This window comes from Drosophila nasuta, chromosome 2L (genome assembly GCF_023558535.2).
Source record: "Drosophila nasuta strain 15112-1781.00 chromosome 2L, ASM2355853v1, whole genome shotgun sequence".
Lineage (NCBI taxonomy): Eukaryota > Metazoa > Arthropoda > Insecta > Diptera > Drosophilidae > Drosophila > Drosophila nasuta.
Genome location: NC_083455.1, coordinates 726194 through 742264, shown reverse-complemented (window position 1 = coordinate 742264; position 16071 = coordinate 726194). Strand labels below are relative to the sequence as shown.

The 16071-nt window shown below is 35.7% G+C and overlaps 2 protein-coding genes across 2 annotated transcripts; both read right to left on the bottom strand.

The window, feature by feature from the left end:
- Window positions 1–2441: 2441 nt before the first annotated feature.
- Window positions 2442–7740, bottom strand: LOC132783984 (integumentary mucin C.1-like). The gene is made up of 3 exons (XM_060789326.1): window positions 7507–7740; window positions 5110–5232; window positions 2442–2630 (listed from the first exon to the last, which is right to left on the bottom strand). The coding sequence occupies exons 1-3, from the start codon at window positions 7738–7740 to the stop codon at window positions 2442–2444; spliced, it is 546 nt and encodes a 181-aa protein (XP_060645309.1).
- Window positions 7741–10042: 2302 nt separating this feature from the next.
- Window positions 10043–12944, bottom strand: LOC132783974 (salivary glue protein Sgs-3-like). The gene is made up of 2 exons (XM_060789315.1): window positions 12711–12944; window positions 10043–10231 (listed from the first exon to the last, which is right to left on the bottom strand). The coding sequence occupies exons 1-2, from the start codon at window positions 12942–12944 to the stop codon at window positions 10043–10045; spliced, it is 423 nt and encodes a 140-aa protein (XP_060645298.1).
- Window positions 12945–16071: the final 3127 nt, after the last annotated feature.

Genomic DNA, 16071 nt, shown 5'->3' with positions numbered 1-16071 from the left:
CAGATGAGGAGGCAGTGGTTGTTGTCGTAGCTTCGGTCGTGGTGGTGGTGGTGCTAGCCTCGGTAGTGGTTGTAGTTGTAGTTGTAGTTGAAGTAGAGTCAGCTCTTGGTAAATAGGAAAGACAAATGGCCACTAAGGCACATCCCAATAAAATTGTAGTAGCTCTCATATTAGCGAAAAGATTTTGTGAATGATACCTTTCTCCCACAACTAGCTCTCTTATATACTAAGACGAAACGAATAGGCTTATTTATTCAGTAGGTTTTAAATTTGCACATTAAATATGACTGCAGACTTTTGCACAAGAATAGAGACAATTGGTCTTTTTAAAAGAAATTTGTTAAAAGGGAAATATTCCGTTGGATTATGACGTTGGGATCCGTGCAGTGTTATCCAAAACGTAGCAAACTCTAGTTTTATCAACAAGTAAGAAAACTACAGTAAATTGTGATCGACTTGAGATACCCGCTACCCATTTTAATAAAAGCAATATATTGCGGTATTAATCTTAAAATATACCAAAGATATACTACAAAAATATTAAAAATATAGCATGTCGTGTTTTTGGTATATCGATATAGTACCACATTAAATCAAGTAAGAAAGCTACAGTCGAGTGTGCTCGACTGTGAGATACCCGCTACTCATTTCTAATAAAAGCAAAATATTACGGTATTTTTCCAAAATATACTAAATGAATATACCATTTTTAATAAAAGCAATAACATGTATTTGGTATATTGATATAGTACTACACTCAGTGCAAAACATACCAGATTGTCAGCCAAAGCATCTACGACCATTAGTAAGGAGGCGTTTTTGCCCATACAAAAGTATTTCTTTAACAACTTCGACAATTTTTATCTCATAGCAACCAAAATTTAAGAAATCACGAAGACTATAGTCATTATTGTATATATGTATATGTTTGTCAATTTGCGGGGGCTGACGTGGGTTTGGCAAAAATTTGAAACAAACTTGATCTGCGTGCAAACATAACAAATGCTGTCCAAAAAAATTATAGCTCTATCTCCTATAGTCTCTGATATCTAGGTGTTGATATGGACAGAAGAACAGACAGACAGACGGACAGACAGACAGACGAACATGACTAGATCGTCTCAGATGTTGACGGAGATGCCTCCTTCTATCTGTTACATACATTTCCTGCCGGCACAAAGTTATAATACCCTTCTATCCTATGGATAGCGGGTATAAAAACTCCACACTTTCGGTTTCCAACTCTTGGTTTCCTTTCTACTCCTCTGTTTTCCTCATTCCTTTCTGACTTGGTGTTATCTATGCATACATGTGTATGTAGATAAACTAAACTATTACTAAATATACATATGTACATTGTATTTAAAGAATAAATATAATTACCTTTTTTGAGATTCACAAAATATTTCTCCATGTTTAGAGCCGCCTCCAACCTTCAATTTAAGTTAACCTAAAATGCAATTTTATCAGTAGAGAATCTCTACTAGAGATATATATTTTCTAACCCAAATTCGTGCAACCAAACCTCGTGTTAGAAAAATGTGAAAATTGCCAAGCACAATCGATAGGGAAAGAAGACTATAGATAGTGGCTCAGAGAGATAAATATTCGATACCTCGATAGTGCCATCGATAGTTTCCCAGCTGTATTTTCAATACCAAGGCGAGGACGTCATCTGATCGGTAAAATTTATAAATATCTAATTTTATTATTAATCGAAGAAGAACACTCTGCGTGGATATGGCAGCTAGCTTTATAAACGATCAAAAGCGCTTCAATAATTCGGCGTGTTAGCGAAAAATGGATCGCCGTACATAGCGTCATCTCCACGCTACTCGCCTGTGCACAAAAACTGCTAATGTCGACATCGTTTGCACCTATGCTGATAAGCTAACATAAGAGAATCTCCTAAGCCCCACCGCCGCGACTATGTTCTTAGCGCCGGCTAATGATGGAACTATAAACGTGGGACCGATTTAGCGAGCGAGACAGAGATAGAGTATCGGAATCGCCTCTACACGATTGCCAGTGTTGCCCCACAGGTTCACACCCAGCAAACAAATATTAATATATTTATTGCTAAAATGTAGATTTCCTTTTCATTAATAACATTCTGAGAATGGTTTTACATCTGTCAATAGCTGCTGTAATAATTTAGTCCTAAATTTATGTATTACTCAGGATTGTAAAATATATAGTATTTTATTTTAGTATTAAATTATGTATTATATATGTATATATTTTTTTATTATTTTTTTCTTCTCTGCAATCTGATAAAAATTGTAGAAGTTATTTTAGAAATAAATATCGAAATAAAGAATTAATTAATATTACACGATCAAAATTAAAATGTATGCATTTTTCGAAATATTAATGCACACACTTTAAGAATTATACAAGTTTATCTGAATAAAATCAATATCTGACAACAAATATCTCATTTAGATCACAAATTTTCGGCCTCCTTTGCGGTGTCTCTTGATGACCTTCTTTCCAGGGTGTCTCACGACCTTCCAATGGTGCTTCCTTCTGGTCTTCTTAGCTTTACTGCTAGAGGTTGTTGAAGTTGTGTCAGATGAGGAGGCAGTGGTTGTTGTCGTAGCTTCGGTCGTGGTGGTGGTGGTGCTAGCCTCGGTAGTGGTTGTAGTTGTAGTTGTAGTTGAAGTAGAGTCAGCTCTTGGTAAATAGGAAAGACAAATGGCCACTAAGGCACATCCCAATAAAATTGTAGTAGCTCTCATATTAGCGAAAAGATTTTGTGAATGATACCTTTCTCCCACAACTAGCTGTCTTATATACTAAGACGAAACGAATAGGCTTATTTATTCAGTAGGTTTTAAATTTGCACATTAAATATGACTGCAGACTTTTGCACAAGAATAGAGACAATTGGTCTTTTTAAAAGAAATTTGTTAAAAGGGAAATATTCCGTTGGATTATGACGTTGGGATCCGTGCAGTGTTATCCAAAACGTAGCAAACTCTAGTTTTATCAACAAGTAAGAAAACTACAATAAATTGTGATCGACTTGAGATACTCGCTTCCCATTTTTAATAAAAGCAATATATTGCGGTATTAATCTTAAAATATACCAAAGATATACTACAAAAATATTAAAAATATAGCATGTCGTGTTTTTGGTATATCGATATAGTACCACATTAAATCAAGTAAGAAAGCTACAGTCGAGTGTGCTCGACTGTGAGATACCCGCTACTCATTTTTAATAAAAGCAAAATATTACGGTATTTTTCCAAAATATACTAAATGAATATACCATTTTTAATAAAAGCAATAACATGTATTTGGTATATTGATATAGTACTACACTCAGTGCAAAACATACCAGATTGTCAGCCAAAGCATCTACGACCATTAGTAAGGAGGCGTTTTTGCCCATACAAAAGTATTTCTTTAACAACTTCGACAATTTTTATCTGATAGCAACCAAAATTTAAGAAATCACGAAGACTATAGTCATTATTGTATATGCCTAGCTCTAGCTTTAAAATTACGCTTGTCATTCGATGTTTGTCAATTTGCGGGGGCTGACGTGGGTTTGGCAAAAATTTGAAACAAACTTGATCTGCGTGCAAACATAACAAATGCTGTCCAAAAAAATTATAGCTCTATCTCCTATAGTCTCTGATATCTAGGTGTTGATATGGACAGAAGAACAGACAGACAGACGGACAGACAGACAGACGAACATGACTAGATCGTCTCAGATGTTGACGGAGATGCCTCCTTCTATCTGTTACATACATTTCCTGCCGGCACAAAGTTATAATACCCTTCTATCCTATGGATAGCGGGTATAAAAACTCCACACTTTCGGTTTCCAACTCTTGGTTTCCTTTCTACTCCTCTGTTTTCCTCATTCCTTTCTGACTTGGTGTTATCTATGCATACATGTGTATGTAGATAAACTAAACTATTACTAAATATACATATGTACATTGTATTTAAAGAATAAATATAATTACCTTTTTTTTTGAGATTCACAAAATATTTCTCCATGTTTAGAGCCGCCTCCAACCTTCAATTTAAGTTAACCTAGAATGCAATTTTATCAGTAGAGAATCTCTACTAGAGATATATATTTTCTAACCCAAATTCGTGCAACCAAACCTCGTGTTAGAAAACTGTGAAAATTGCCCAGCACAATCGATAGGGACTATCGATAGTGGCTCAGAGAGATAAATATTCGATACCTCGATAGTGCCATCGATAGTTTCCCAGCTGTATTTTCAATACCAAGGCGAGGACGTCATCTGATCGGTAAAATTTATAAATATCTAATTTTATTATTAATCGAAGAAGAACACTCTGCGTGGATATGGCAGCTAGCTTTATAAACGATCAAAAGCGCTTCAATAATTCGGCGTGTTAGCGAAAAATGGATCGCCGTACATAGCGTCATCTCCACGCTACTCGTCTGTGCACAAAAAACTGCTAATGTCGACATCGTTTGCACCTATGCTGATAAGCTAACATAAGAGAATCTCCTAAGCCCCACCGCCGCGACTATGTTCTTAGCGCCGGCTAATGATGGAACTATAAACGTGGGACCGATTTAGCGAGCGAGACAGAGATAGAGTATCGGAATCGCCTCTACACGATTGCCAGTGTTGCCCCACAGGTTCACACCCAGCAAACAAATATTTATATATTTATTGCTAAAATGTAGATTTCCTTTTCATTAATAACATTCTGAGAATGGTTTTACATCTGTCAATAGCTGCTGTAATAATTTAGTTCTAAATTTATGTATTACTCAAGATTGTAAAATATATAGTATTTTATTTTAGTATTAAATTATGTATTATATATGTATATATTTTTTTTATTATTTTTTTCTTCTCTGCAATCTGATAAAAATTCTAGAAGTTATTTTAGAAATAAATATCGAAATAAAGAATTAATTAATATTACACGATCAAAATTAAAATGTATGCATTTTTTTGAAATATTAATGCACACATTTTAAGAATTATACAAGTTTATCTGAAGAAAATCAATATCTGACAACAAATATCTCATTTAGATCACAAATTTTCGGCCTCCTTTGCGGTGTCTCTTGATGACCTTCTTTCCAGGGTGTCTCACGACCTTCCAATGGTGCTTCCTTCTGGTCTTCTTAGCTTTACTGCTAGAGGTTGTTGAAGTGGTGTCAGATGAGGAGGCAGTGGTTGTTGTGGTAGCTTCGGTCGTGGTGGTGGTGGTGCTAGCCTCGGTAGTGGTTGTAGTTGTAGTTGTAGTTGAAGTAGAGTCAGCTCTTGGTAAATAGGAAAGACAAATGGCCACTAAGGCACATCCCAATAAAATTGTAGTAGCTCTCATATTAGCGAAAAGATTTTGTGAATGATACCTTTCTCCCACAACTAGCTGTCTTATATACTAAGACGAAACGAATAGGCTTATTTATTCAGTAGGTTTTAAATTTGCACATTAAATATGACTGCAGACTTTTGCACAAGAATAGAGACAATTGGTCTTTTTAAAAAAAAATTTGTTAAAAGGGAAATATTCCGTTGGATTATGACGTTGGGATCCGTGCAGTGTTATCCAAAACGTAGCAAACTCTAGTTTTATCAACAAGTAAGAAAACTACAGTAAATTGTGATCGACTTGAGATACCCGCTACCCATTTTAATAAAAGCAATATATTGCGGTATTAATCTTAAAATATACCAAAGATATACTACAAAAATATTAAAAATATAGCATGTCGTGTTTTTGGTATATCGATATAGTACCACATTAAATCAAGTAAGAAAGCTACAGTCGAGTGTGCTCGACTGTGAGATACCCGCTACTCATTTTAATAAAAGCAAAATATTACGGTATTTTTCCAAAATATACTAAATGAATATACCATTTTTAATAGCTCTAGCTTTAAAATTACGCTTGTCATTCGATGTTTGTCAATTTGCGGGGGCTGACGTGGGTTTGGAAAAAATTTGAAACAAACTTGATCTGCGTGCAAACATAACAAATGCTGTCCAAAAAAATTATAGCTCTATCTCCTATAGTCTCTGATATCTAGGTGTTGATATGGACAGAAGAACAGACAGACAGACGGACAGACAGACAGACGAACATGACTAGATCGTCTCAGATGTTGACGGAGATGCCTCCTTCTATCTGTTACATACATTTCCTGCCGGCACAAAGTTATAATACCCTTCTATCCTATGGATAGCGGGTATAAAAACTCCACACTTTCGGTTTCCAACTCTTGGTTTCCTTTCTACTCCTCTGTTTTCCTCATTCCTTTCTGACTTGGTGTTATCTATGCATACATGTGTATGTAGATAAACTAAACTATTACTAAATATACATATGTACATTGTATTTAAAGAATAAATATAATTACCTTTTTTTTTGAGATTCACAAAATATTTCTCCATGTTTAGAGCCGCCTCCAACCTTCAATTTAAGTTAACCTAGAATGCAATTTTATCAGTAGAGAATCTCTACTAGAGATATATATTTTCTAACCCAAATTCGTGCAACCAAACCTCGTGTTAGAAAAATGTGAAAATTGCCCAGCACAATCGATAGGGAAAGAAGACTATAGATAGTGGCTCAGAGAGATAAATATTCGATACCTCGATAGTGCCATCGATAGTTTCCCAGCTGTATTTTCAATACCAAGGCGAGGACGTCATCTGATCGGTAAAATTTATAAATATCTAATTTTATTATTAATCGAAGAAGAACACTCTGCGTGGATATGGCAGCTAGCTTTATAAACGATCAAAAGCGCTTCAATAATTCGGCGTGTTAGCGAAAAATGGATCGCCGTACATAGCGTCATCTCCACACTACTCGCCTGTGCACAAAAACTGCTAATGTCGACATCGTTTGCACCTATGCTGATAAGCTAACATAAGAGAATCTCCTAAGCCCCACCGCCGCGACTATGTTCTTAGCGCCGGCTAATGATGGAACTATAAACGTGGGACCGATTTAGCGAGCGAGACAGAGATAGAGTATCGGAATCGCCTCTACACGATTGCCAGTGTTGCCCCACAGATTCACACCCAGCAAACAAATATTAATATATTTATTGCTAAAATGTAGATTTCCTTTTCATTAATAACATTCTGAGAATGGTTTTACATCTGTTAATAGCTGCTGTAATAATTTAGTCCTAAATTTATGTATTACTCAGGATTGTAAAATATATAGTATTTTATTTTAGTATTAAATTATGTATTATATATGTATATATTTTTTTATTATTTTTTTCTTCTCTGCAATCTGATAAAAATTGTAGAAGTTATTTTAGAAATAAATATCGAAATAAAGAATTAATTAATATTACACGATCAAAATTAAAATGTATGCATTTTTCGAAATATTAATGCACACACTTTAAGAATTATACAAGTTTATCTGAAGAAAATCAATATCTGACAACAAATATCTCATTTAGATCACAAATTTTCGGCCTCCTTTGCGGTGTCTCTTGATGACCTTCTTTCCAGGGTGTCTCACGACCTTCCAATGGTGCTTCCTTCTGGTCTTCTTAGCTTTACTGCTAGAGGTTGTTGAAGTGGTGTCAGATGAGGAGGCAGTGGTTGTTGTGGTAGCTTCGGTCGTGGTGGTGGTGGTGCTAGCCTCGGTAGTGGTTGTAGTTGTAGTTGTAGTTGAAGTAGAGTCAGCTCTTGGTAAATAGGAAAGACAAATGGCCACTAAGGCACATCCCAATAAAATTGTAGTAGCTCTCATATTAGCGAAAAGATTTTGTGAATGATACCTTTCTCCCACAACTAGCTGTCTTATATACTAAGACGAAACGAATAGGCTTATTTATTCAGTAGGTTTTAAATTTGCACATTAAATATGACTGCAGACTTTTGCACAAGAATAGAGACAATTGGTCTTTTTAAAAGAAATTTGTTAAAAGGGAAATATTCCGTTGGATTATGACGTTGGGATCCGTGCAGTGTTATCCAAAACGTAGCAAACTCTAGTTTTATCAACAAGTAAGAAAACTACAGTAAATTGTGATCGACTTGAGATACCCGCTACCCATTTTAATAAAAGCAATATATTGCGGTATTAATCTTAAAATATACCAAAGATATACTACAAAAATATTAAAAATATAGCATGTCGTGTTTTTGGTATATCGATATAGTACCACATTAAATCAAGTAAGAAAGCTACAGTCGAGTGTGCTCGACTGTGAGATACCCGCTACTCATTTCTAATAAAAGCAAAATATTACGGTATTTTTCCAAAATATACTAAATGAATATACCATTTTTAATAAAAGCAATAACATGTATTTGGTATATTGATATAGTACTACACTCAGTCAAAACATACCAGATTGTCAGCCAAAGCATCTACGACCATTAGTAAGGAGGCGTTTTTGCCCATACAAAAGTATTTCTTTAACAACTTCGACAATTTTTATCTGATAGCAACCAAAATTTAAGAAATCACGAAGACTATAGTCATTATTGTATATGCCTAGCTCTAGCTTTAAAATTACGCTTGTCATTTGATGTTTGTCAATTTGCGGGGGCTGACGTGGGTTTGGAAAAAATTTGAAACAAACTTGATCTGCGTGCAAACATAACAAATGCTGTCCAAAAAAATTATAGCTCTATCTCCTATAGTCTCTGATATCTAGGTGTTGATATGGACAGAAGAACAGACAGACAGACGGACAGACAGACAGACGAACATGACTAGATCGTCTCAGATGTTGACGGAGATGCCTCCTTCTATCTGTTACATACATTTCCTGCCGGCACAAAGTTATAATACCCTTCTATCCTATGGATAGCGGGTATAAAAACTCCACACTTTCGGTTTCCAACTCTTGGTTTCCTTTCTACTCCTCTGTTTTCCTCATTCCTTTCTGACTTGGTGTTATCTATGCATACATGTGTATGTAGATAAACTAAACTATTACTAAATATACATATGTACATTGTATTTAAAGAATAAATATAATTACCTTTTTTTTTGAGATTCACAAAATATTTCTCCATGTTTAGAGCCGCCTCCAACCTTCAATTTAAGTTAACCTAGAATGCAATTTTATCAGTAGAGAATCTCTACTAGAGATATATATTTTCTAACCCAAATTCGTGCAACCAAACCTCGTGTTAGAAAAATGTGAAAATTGCCCAGCACAATCGATAGGAAAGAAGACTATAGATAGTGGCTCAGAGAGATAAATATTCGATACCTCGATAGTGCCATCGATAGTTTCCCAGCTGTATTTTCAATACCAAGGCGAGGACGTCATCTGATCGGTAAAATTTATAAATATCTAATTTTATTATTAATCGAAGAAGAACACTCTGCGTGGATATGGCAGCTAGCTTTATAAACGATCAAAAGCGCTTCAATAATTCGGCGTGTTAGCGAAAAATGGATCGCCGTACATAGCGTCATCTCCACACTACTCGCCTGTGCACAAAAACTGCTAATGTCGACATCGTTTGCACCTATGCTGATAAGCTAACATAAGAGAATCTCCTAAGCCCCACCGCCGCGACTATGTTCTTAGCGCCGGCTAATGATGGAACTATAAACGTGGGACCGATTTAGCGAGCGAGACAGAGATAGAGTATCGGAATCGCCTCTACACGTTGCCAGTGTTGCCCCACAGGTTCACACCCAGCAAAGAAATATTAATATATTTATTGCTAAAATGTAGATTTCCTTTTCATTAATAACATTCTGATAATGGTTTTACATCTGTCAATAGCTGCTGTAATAATTTAGTCCTAAATTTATGTATTACTCAAGATTGTAAAATATATAGTATTATATTTTAGTATCAAATTATGTGTTATATATGTATATATTTTTTTATTATTTTTTTCTTCTCTGCAATCTGATAAAAATTGTAGAAGTTATTTTAGAAATAAATATCGAAATAAAGAATTAATTAATATTACACGATCAAAATTAAAATGTATGCATTTTTCGAAATATTAATGCACACACTTTAAGAATTATACAAGTTTATCTGAATAAAATCAATATCTGACAACAAATATCTCATTTAGATCACAAATTTTCGGCCTCCTTTGCGGTGTCTCTTGATGACCTTCTTTCCAGGGTGTCTCACGACCTTCCAATGGTGCTTCCTTCTGGTCTTCTTAGCTTTACTGCTAGAGGTTGTTGAAGTGGTGTCAGATGAGGAGGCAGTGGTTGTTGTGGTAGCTTCGGTCGTGGTGGTGGTGGTGCTAGCCTCGGTAGTGGTTGTAGTTGTAGTTGTAGTTGAAGTAGAGTCAGCTCTTGGTAAATAGGAAAGACAAATGGCCACTAAGGCACATCCCAATAAAATTGTAGTAGCTCTCATATTAGCGAAAAGATTTTGTGAATGATACCTTTCTCCCACAACTAGCTGTCTTATATACTAAGACGAAACGAATAGGCTTATTTATTCAGTAGGTTTTAAATTTGCACATTAAATATGACTGCAGACTTTTGCACAAGAATAGAGACAATTGGTCTTTTTAAAAGAAATTTGTTAAAAGGGAAATATTCCGTTGGATTATGACGTTGGGATCCGTGCAGTGTTATCCAAAACGTAGCAAACTCTAGTTTTATCAACAAGTAAGAAAACTACAGTAAATTGTGATCGACTTGAGATACCCGCTACCCATTTTTAATAAAAGCAATATATTGCGGTATTAATCTTAAAATATACCAAAGATATACTACAAAAATATTAAAAATATAGCATGTCGTGTTTTTGGTATATCGATATAGTACCACATTAAATCAAGTAAGAAAGCTACAGTCGAGTGTGCTCGACTGTGAGATACCCGCTACTCATTTCTAATAAAAGCAAAATATTACGGTATTTTTCCAAAATATACTAAATGAATATACCATTTTTAATAAAAGCAATAACATGTATTTGGTATATTGATATAGTACTACACTCAGTGCAAAACATACCAGATTGTCAGCCAAAGCATCTACGACCATTAGTAAGGAGGCGTTTTTGCCCATACAAAAGTATTTCTTTAACAACTTCGACAATTTTTATCTGATAGCAACCAAAATTTAAGAAATCACGAAGACTATAGTCATTATTGTATATGCCTAGCTCTAGCTTTAAAATTACGCTTGTCATTTGATGTTTGTCAATTTGCGGGGGCTGACGTGGGTTTGGAAAAAATTTGAAACAAACTTGATCTGCGTGCAAACATAACAAATGCTGTCCAAAAATTATAGCTCTATCTCCTATAGTCTCTGATATCTAGGTGTTGATATGGACAGAAGAACAGACAGACAGACGGACAGACAGACAGACGAACATGACTAGATCGTCTCAGATGTTGACGGAGATGCCTCCTTCTATCTGTTACATACATTTCCTGCCGGCACAAAGTTATAATACCCTTCTATCCTATGGATAGCGGGTATAAAACTCCACACTTTCGGTTTCCAACTCTTGGTTTCCTTTCTACTCCTCTGTTTTCCTCATTCCTTTCTGACTTGGTGTTATCTATGCATACATGTGTATGTAGATAAACTAAACTATTACTAAATATACATATGTACATTGTATTTAAAGAATAAATATAATTACCTTTTTTTTTGAGATTCACAAAATATTTCTCCATGTTTAGAGCCGCCTCCAACCTTCAATTTAAGTTAACCTAGAATGCAATTTTATCAGTAGAGAATCTCTACTAGAGATATATATTTTCTAACCCAAATTCGTGCAACCAAACCTCGTGTTAGAAAAATGTGAAAATTGCCCAGCACAATCGATAGGGAAAGAAGACTATAGATAGTGGCTCAGAGAGATAAATATTCGATACCTCGATAGTGCCATCGATAGTTTCCCAGCTGTATTTTCAATACCAAGGCGAGGACGTCATCTGATCGGTAAAATTTATAAATATCTAATTTTATTATTAATCGAAGAAGAACACTCTGCGTGGATATGGCAGCTAGCTTTATAAACGATCAAAAGCGCTTCAATAATTCGGCGTGTTAGCGAAAAATGGATCGCCGTACATAGCGTCATCTCCACACTACTCGCCTGTGCACAAAAACTGCTAATGTCGACATCGTTTGCACCTATGCTGATAAGCTAACATAAGAGAATCTCCTAAGCCCCACCGCCGCGACTATGTTCTTAGCGCCGGCTAATGATGGAACTATAAACGTGGGACCGATTTAGCGAGCGAGACAGAGATAGAGTATCGGAATCGCCTCTACACGTTGCCAGTGTTGCCCCACAGGTTCACACCCAGCAAAGAAATATTAATATATTTATTGCTAAAATGTAGATTTCCTTTTCATTAATAACATTCTGATAATGGTTTTACATCTGTCAATAGCTGCTGTAATAATTTAGTCCTAAATTTATGTATTACTCAAGATTGTAAAATATATAGTATTATATTTTAGTATTAAATTATGTGTTATATATGTATATATTTTTTTATTATTTTTTTCTTCTCTGCAATCTGATAAAAATTGTAGAAGTTATTTTAGAAATAAATATCGAAATAAAGAATTAATTAATATTACACGATCAAAATTAAAATGTATGCATTTTTCGAAATATTAATGCACACACTTTAAGAATTATACAAGTTTATCTGAATAAAATCAATATCTGACAACAAATATCTCATTTAGATCACAAATTTTCGGCCTCCTTTGCGGTGTCTCTTGATGACCTTCTTTCCAGGGTGTCTCACGACCTTCCAATGGTGCTTCCTTCTGGTCTTCTTAGCTTTACTGCTGGAGGTTGTTGAAGTGGTGTCAGATGAGGAGGCAGTGGTTGTTGTGGTAGCTTCGGTCGTGGTGGTGGTGGTGCTAGCCTCGGTAGTGGTTGTAGTTGTAGTTGTAGTTGAAGTAGAGTCAGCTCTTGGTAAATAGGAAAGACAAATGGCCACTAAGGCACATCCCAATAAAATTGTAGTAGCTCTCATATTAGCGAAAAGATTTTGTGAATGATACCTTTCTCCCACAACTAGCTGTCTTATATACTAAGACGAAACGAATAGGCTTATTTATTCAGTAGGTTTTAAATTTGCACATTAAATATGACTGCAGACTTTTGCACAAGAATAGAGACAATTGGTCTTTTTAAAAAAAAATTTGTTAAAAGGGAAATATTCCGTTGGATTATGACGTTGGGACCCGTGCAGTGTTATCCAAAACGTAGCAAACTCTAGTTTTATCAACAAGTAAGAAAACTACAGTAAATTGTGATCGACTTGAGATACCCGCTACCCATTTTTAATAAAAGCAATATATTGCGGTATTATTCTTGAAATAAACCAAAATGTACAGCAAAAATACTAGAAGTATAGCAAGTCGTGTATTTGGTATATTTTCAATAAAGTAACAAATATTTTATGTTAATGTGCTGAACTTCTACATACGCACTATAGAGAGTGGGCAAAAGCATACATACATATATAGATAGAAGAAAATTTAGGGTTGACAGTGTGCCAAATTGAAAAGAACAAATGTCAGCAGTTTTATGTACTAATAAAAAGCAACAGAAATAACAAACAACAACAACTTTGACAAAAAACAGGAGACCCGACGAAATCAACGAGTAACACAGACAAAATACAATGTATAAATGATGATGTGGCTTCTGATGAATGCATGTGTTAGTGAGGATGTGAATGTGTATGGACATGTGGATGAAGGAGCATTGCTATGTATTGTATATATGTACGTGTGTGTTGGTTGCAAAGTGAATAGCAAATTTGCATGCGTTGGATTACGACAGAGTTGCGGAGTCTGTAGACCCTGCACTCTGGCATAAGTCTGACCTGGGCTAGGATCCAGTTTTGGATCATTTTATTGAGTGCGGTTTTGTCAGAGTTTGTTATCCTTCATCGGTTTGTCTTGTGCTCATTTCAACTTTTGAACCATTTAGCAAGGCAACATTTTCATCTGAGAGGACCACTTGATTGCGGCACTAAATTATATTATGGTCATTACTGAAAGGCTTTGCAAATGCTTTAGCTTGCATTCATGGAAATGTATGTACATATACATCAAACATACGTATGAGTAGTGGTGTTTGTGTTTTGCTTATTACGAATGTTTTATTCATTTAGACAACAAAGTTGTATTGAATGTGTTGTGTAAAGTTAATAGTAGTTTTAGGCAAAAGTCTAGCATATATTTAAATTTTATGCATTCAAGTCCAGTGTAACACTTTCCGCTAACATAGATCAGACTAAGAATTAGTTGTTATACGCGTATCTTTTGCATCAATTTCAACTATATTTTAGTCCCAAATTACTTCTAGCAATGTTTTATGAGATCACGTAGGGAGCGATGACCGGAGCACGTTTTTACCCGTCTTTATTGTAGCCACAAGCTGCAGCATATCTGCAACAGTACAAGTTGCAAATTTGCCGGTTTCTTCACAGCCATGGAGTACAATCCACTTTCACCAGCAAGTCAGAGGCCACAAACTGTGCTAATTAGCACAGACAAAGAGTTACAAAAAAGCAAAAATGAAAAAAGAAACACACACAAAGGAGAAAAAAGCAACGAAAAAATGAAACAGCTGCTTTTGCATTAAGTCCCGGGAAGCACACGAGCAGACTTGTTGTCTAAGGGAAGCAGGCGCAATAATTACAACCGTTAACACACAATAGCCTTCGATGCACATACAAGCACAGACACAGCGAAGCATAGAGGCGAAGAGCTATGGCAGAGCGGCGTACATTACGCATACGACATGGTGCATGATTGAGGCATTGTGCGATATTGTTGTTGCTCAAACAAAAGCCGCTGCATACGCTGCTTACAATGATAAAAACAGAGCCTGGATTTGGACAATGTGTCTGAGTCCGAGTGCCAGAGCGGATAAAAGCTTATTTACAAGGATTACATTAATGAAGCTCGCGGCTATGCAGCACGCTCTTTTGTGGTGTGCATTTTCGAGTTTGCTTTAGACATTTCATTGATGTAAACATTATTCGGTAACATTCTAACTCGACCTGATTTGCTAGGACATTGCTTGGTTTTCGAGGATCACAATAAATATAAGTTGTAGAAGTGATCACATTTTTAAAGATGCCTCAACCGCGTGCAACCTTAAAATATTCTTGCACTATACGTATGTACCATAAATAATGTAGAAGGCATCCAGACGGAATCATATTGCCAGCATTTGCATTTACACCTGTAGCAATGACAAGCCGAGCTAAAGGTGCAACGACTCGAAGTCGACGACAAATCACGTTCGCAGCCTTTGGAATAAGGTATGTACCAAAGAGTATGAACATTTACATCAATAGCAGCCTTTATATCTACAATACATATGCATACATATATGTATGGATACTACATATACGAGAGTATGTACACCGCAAGAGACGCCTAAGCTTAAGTGCCATTTGGCAATTCAAGTGAAGCCGGTACAGAGTGTGCCAATGTCTGCTCATTCCCTTGGAGAATGCCTCTGTGTCGAGCATGTTTCACAAGGAACTTAATGCATATTTAAAGAGTTGACTGGTAAGTGCCAAAAATCGAATATTTAGTCGAATTTCTCTATGTACATTGCTGATGCCAGTGCCAATGCCTCTGGCAGCGCCGTTGCCATCGCATATAGCAGATGAAGCAGCAGAAGCACAACCAGCAGCTGTTGCTGCACCTGAAGTCCCGATGGACTACAACTTGCCACTTAGAGGCGTCGCATTGCAAATATCGTAAACTTAAACTGCTTAAGTGCCTCTCGCCTCGACTCCTCCGTGCATGTGTTCATCGACTGCTGATGTCTCACAGGATTGACATTATCTCACATTAAATATAAATCCATTAACGATAAGGATATAATAGACAATCACTCAAATAACAATAATGATGCAATCAGCTACTTTAAGTATATTTTTCGAATTTTCTAATATGAAATACATACAGTTAGAATACCATGTTCTTTGGAGAAAGCTCTTATTTCTTAATAATTAACTGCTTCTTTTTTTTGTCATCAATCTGAATTGCAAAAATCAATAACAATGACAAATTACACGCAGCTTAAAAGTCAGTAATAAAAATACATTAAGTGTTAGAAATTAATCATAA